The following is a 230-nucleotide window of genomic DNA, read 5'->3' as shown; positions in this document are numbered from 1 at the left end:
AAGGGTCAAAGGTCACGGGGCATTGAGGTGACATGATCGCGCCAGGAGTGATATGCTCGGAGTCATATCCATATGTCACTGCATTGTGGTGCATTTGCTATGGCTTTGTGCCAGCCTTTTTCATGGTGATGTATGGTGACGTGTGGTCTGTGCTTGGCCATGGTGGTGCCACGCGAAGCGATGTTAATGTTAAAGGGATGTAATGATGTTGTGAAAAAATGCTATACGTT

At 47.4% G+C, this 230-nt stretch overlaps 1 protein-coding gene across 1 annotated transcript in view; it reads right to left on the bottom strand.

Moving 5' to 3' along the window:
* The window catches only part of LOC119591711 (cell wall protein DAN4-like), a 26,184-nt gene extending 26,023 nt beyond the window's left edge, over positions 1 to 161 (bottom strand). Inside the window, exon 1 of the mRNA XM_037940459.1 lies at positions 80 to 161. Coding sequence (XP_037796387.1) covers positions 80 to 161 — 82 coding nt within the window. The remainder of the gene's footprint in view (positions 1 to 79) is intronic.
* Positions 162 to 230: the final 69 nt, after the last annotated feature.

This window comes from Penaeus monodon, chromosome 29, assembly GCF_015228065.2.
Source record: "Penaeus monodon isolate SGIC_2016 chromosome 29, NSTDA_Pmon_1, whole genome shotgun sequence".
NCBI lineage: Eukaryota > Metazoa > Arthropoda > Malacostraca > Decapoda > Penaeidae > Penaeus > Penaeus monodon.
The sequence above is the reverse complement of the archived record's forward strand: the minus strand, read 5'-3'. Positions and strand labels throughout refer to the sequence as shown.